We start from the raw sequence: 4451 nt of genomic DNA on the forward strand, positions 1-4451 counted from the left end.
TGCAAAATCTCGGCGCTAGTGCCACACTCTTCACTATTTAACGTGAAAGTCGATAATGGGTTTAATGATTTTTTAGAAAAAGATTCAACTGTTTAAAATCTATATTGTTAAATTTTTTGAAATACATATGTCACTATCCAATCTAAGGATAATAATAGGTGTGGACGAGTGCAGGTTTATGTGTGGGTAGTGTTTTCTCGAATCCACAAGTAATGAATATATGTTACATGTGAGTACTCAACGAATTTTTAATTTTAATTATATATTTTATAATAAATAATATATAAATATAATTATTACATGTATAATATGATGAATTTATGATCATAGTTAAATATAGATGTAGTTTATTATGAAATAGTTTATTATGTTAAAATAATAATAAAAAATTAATGTATAAATTTGCGAGTACCCTAGGACGACTATCATAAAACTCATTATCACAATTAATTATTATTGTGGGTATCTATTATAGATATTTTTATGGATATTCATGGGTTGGATTTTTTTGTCATAGTAAAACTTTTAATACAAATTGGATATAGAGTATAGTGAGGTAGGAGAAAAAGAAGATTTTTTGGCATTTTTTTTGTTTGTTAATGAAATTTATTAAAATTCCACCATTACTAAAATAATAAAGTAGGAAGGTTGCTTCGGTGTACAATAACAAATTGACAACCTATTCATGCTAAAATAATTTACCTAAATTAGCAAATCCATATATCAAACTCTTAACAAAATAAAGACTAACTTGAATTGATATTTTTTAGACTATCAGATAAAACTTAAAAATATTAAAATAATAATGAATTAAAAGACTATTTTAGAAAAAAAAGAGGGAACCACATTTATCCAATCTTATAAATAGAACAAAAAATTGGAAATAACCTCAACAAACACCCCCACTTTGCACACCGTTATACCCTTTGTTCTTATTCTGCTACCAACCTTTCAAACCATCTCTCTAAATTCCATGGAGATGATGAGTTCCAATCTTCTCCTTTACTTTTCTTTAACGTTGTGTCTTCTTTTCGTTTTCTCCAATGCCACCGACATTCACTATTGCGGTTACTTTCCTTTTTCCTTTCATCAAGTTTTCTTTTATTGCTTATTATGGAATTTTGATTATTTGAATGTAGGTTTGCATGAGTTTAAAATTTTAAACTTCTTTTCACGAAAACTGTAGTTAAACAATTCTATTTCTTGGAATAGATTTTGTTTATTTTCGGTGTGGTCCATCTAGTATTTTAAATTGCCGTTGGGTTGGCCGTTACGGTAAGTGTTGTTGGTACTATGTGGTTATTATGGTTGTTGTGATGCAGATTATGGCCGTTGCAGTGTGATTTATTTTGTGATTAAAAAACTATTTTTGAATTTGATATGGTCCGATGCAGCCTCATGCTGTCCAAAATGCGGTTTGATGCGGCCTCATCATTATGATATGGAGACCAACCACAATTACAGTGTGATGCGGTTGTGGCGATTACCGCAATCGCAATATTGCGACCCTGATTCGGTCCGCAATTTAAATGACTGGTCGATCATATTTTTTATTCAATCAGGAGTTAAATTATTTATAATCAGAGTTGGTTTGAAATGGAATTAGGAATATGTTAAAAGGTATTTGAAATGTAGATTCTCTTAGATTAGTGTTTATTTATTTATTTATTTCTGATGTAGTGAAAGGATTGTTCTCTTTGATCATTTTTACAATTTAATATTGGTTTTGGTTAGCCAGCCTTTAGAATCCAATCAAAGACATATGTTTATTAGAAAATTGAATACATTACTTTTCAATAAAAATAATAATTTTTATTTATTTTGTTTGCATTTTCCTTCAATAATTATACGTATTTTGTTGCATATTCTTGTCATTTATTAAATAAAAATCATTTACTTAATTATCCATGTCAGATAAGAGTGCTGACTATAATGTTGAAGTCAAAGGAGTTGAAATTTCTCCTAATCCGGTTGCAAGAGGCCAACCTGCTACATTCAGCATTGCTGCAACTACTGGTACATGCTTTTCTTAGTTACCTTGTTTCATTAGTTTTTTATTGGTCTCTGTTGTTAATTGACTAATTGTTATATTCATTTCATGCATTTGGTATTTCATGTTACAAATCAGTATTGAAAGTTTAATCTGAGCATGGAAAGTAATGTTATTTTTAAATCTGAACACAATTGGTTTCAGACAGGAGTATGGCTGCTAGAAGATTTTAATTAAGGAGGTTAAAGAAGAACAATACCTTATTTAGGGGAGAGGGCAAATCAGTGTTTTAAATTGTAGTCACAGTCGCGATTGTGGCCACGGTTTCGTGGTTACTATGATTGTAATCATTGCAGTAGCTACAATGCAAATTGCAGCCGTTGCAATATGAATTATTTTGTGATTAAAAAAATATTTTTGAATTCAATGTGTTCCGATGTGGCCCAAATGCGGTTGCGATGTGGCCCAATGCAGCTGCATCATTGTGATTCCATGGCACACTGCAAGTGCAGTATAATGTGGTTGTGGCGGTCACCACAACCGCAACATTGCGGTCGTATCACGATACAGTCTGCAATTTGAATCATTGGGGCAAATTAAATCAGTTATAGTTTTTTTCCAACAGATTACGCGTGAAAAAAAACACAAGAATTTTATGCTAGCCATAGCTCTAGTTAGAGAGAAAATTTTGATGGATAAAAGGTTTTGGTTAATCAGGTCAAGCATTATCTGGAGGGAAACTAGTGATTGATGTCTCATTTTTTGGATGGCACATACATAGTGAGACCCATGACCTTTGTGGAGAAACATCTTGCCCTGTTTCAGTTGGTGATTTTGTGATTTTCCATTCACAAGTTTTACCTGGATACGCTCCACCTGTAAGTCATCATTTTATTCCTTACTTGAGATATTTCTTTGTGTGTGTGTGAATTTTGGGATAAGAGGGAATATATCTATCTATGATGGAACTACAGATTTGCGGCTGATCCAAAAGTCTGACTCGCGAAATTGTTGGATTCTCTTACATGAATTGGAACTCGAGAAGAAATCTTTATAAGCATGCTATGGCTTGTAGACTTTATAAGAGGAGTTTTTATCATTACTTGACCATAGACATAATATGATGTCGGGTCTTAGCATGTTATCTGTTTGTTCTATACTTGGATAGTACTAATAGTAGTATCCTATTTGTTTTGTAATTTCAAATGTTTTTCTGTTGGATGGATATGATAACTGCAGAATAAACCATTGTTTTCAGTCTGCATACTTGTGCTTCTACATATAACACTTGGCTTCATATTTTAAATGAATCCTGAGCATTTCCCTTGGAGAGGTTTAAAGGTTGGACTAGGATCTAGCATGTTCAAATGCTCTTTTCTGGTTTCCTTCATTTAATCACCCTTTGAAGTATTCTTGTATTTTTCAATGGCATGTGTTTCTATTGTCTTACTGCCAAAGGGTATCCTTGAAGATGTTTTCGTTTCCAATTTCGAGTAAAGTATATGACTATGTTGTTAGGAGTGTTTAATTACACAATGTTGTCTCCTTTACTGTTTAATGCCAGCTCTTTTTTTCAAGGTCATTGCTCTCACCATGTATTGCATTTGCAGGGTTCATACTCTTTGAAGATGAAGCTGTACGATGGAAACAAACATGAGTTGACTTGCATTAACTTTGGTTTTGATATTGGGTTTGGTTCTGGTTCCTCTGTGGCTGATATCTAATTTTAACATAATTGGTCGTGGGATTATGAACAGAATAAATTATTGATACAAATGGCAAAGGATCCATGAATCTAGTGTCGATTGATGTTGAATTCCTATTTGCACAAATATATATGCACAAGCGACATATTATTCATCTCTGTTTGTTCTCAGTACCTTCTAGGGTGAGCTTGATGTAACTGTTGTTATGATTATATTCAAATCCTGGAAACAGTCTTCTCACTTATATACATTGGACTGCTTTTTAGCTGATCTCACCTAATAGGATAAATGCTCGATTGGTTGGTGTACTTTAATCTTGTGTCCATTTTGTTTCTCCACAAATGCCATGAATGACTTGACCACATGACATGTCTCTTATTTTTGTATAATTAAGTAAGCCAAACCTTTTTTTATAAAGCCATCAATGAAAGTGATGGAATATTTGCAACCTCCATGTGTTTGAACTTCAACCGTCCACGGATCTGAGTGGACAATTTCCAACAGCATCCTTTCTTGCCATAACTTAATGTTTCCATGTCCTTCTTACACATTTGGCAAGTTTCACATACACAATTAGGAACATTTACAATATGCAAACCATAAACAAGCTACTTTCTTTTGAAGTCGTTCCATACTCAATAGAATATGATGAGTACAAGGAGCATAGAAAACATTACGTTGTTGCTGAATATCACCCCAACTTAACTCTTTCATGTGAGGAAAATAACTCATTTCCACACGTGGATGGTATAACC

At 32.7% G+C, this 4451-nt stretch overlaps 1 protein-coding gene across 1 annotated transcript; it reads left to right on the forward strand.

Annotated features, from left to right (window-relative positions):
• On the forward strand, nt 871-3850 carry LOC109335246 (putative phosphatidylglycerol/phosphatidylinositol transfer protein DDB_G0282107). The gene is made up of 4 exons (XM_019571364.1): nt 871-1067; nt 1915-2016; nt 2708-2868; nt 3601-3850. Exons 1-4 carry the CDS (start codon nt 974-976, stop codon nt 3712-3714), a joined length of 471 nt encoding a protein of 156 aa, XP_019426909.1. The 5' UTR covers nt 871-973; the 3' UTR covers nt 3715-3850.

Source organism: Lupinus angustifolius, chromosome LG20, assembly GCF_001865875.1.
Source record: "Lupinus angustifolius cultivar Tanjil chromosome LG20, LupAngTanjil_v1.0, whole genome shotgun sequence".
Taxonomy (NCBI): Eukaryota; Viridiplantae; Streptophyta; class Magnoliopsida; order Fabales; family Fabaceae; genus Lupinus; species Lupinus angustifolius.

Bases quoted from the DNA above. Each gene is read 5' to 3' on its own strand.
- LOC109335246 (XM_019571364.1), top strand. From the start codon at position 974: ATGGAGATGATGAGTTCCAATCTTCTCCTTTACTTTTCTTTAACGTTG. The intron at 2,017-2,707 runs GTACATGCTTTT...TTGGTTAATCAG, and splicing joins CAGCATTGCTGCAACTACTG to GTCAAGCATTATCTGGAGGG. The intron at 2,869-3,600 runs GTAAGTCATCAT...TTGCATTTGCAG, and splicing joins TACCTGGATACGCTCCACCT to GGTTCATACTCTTTGAAGAT.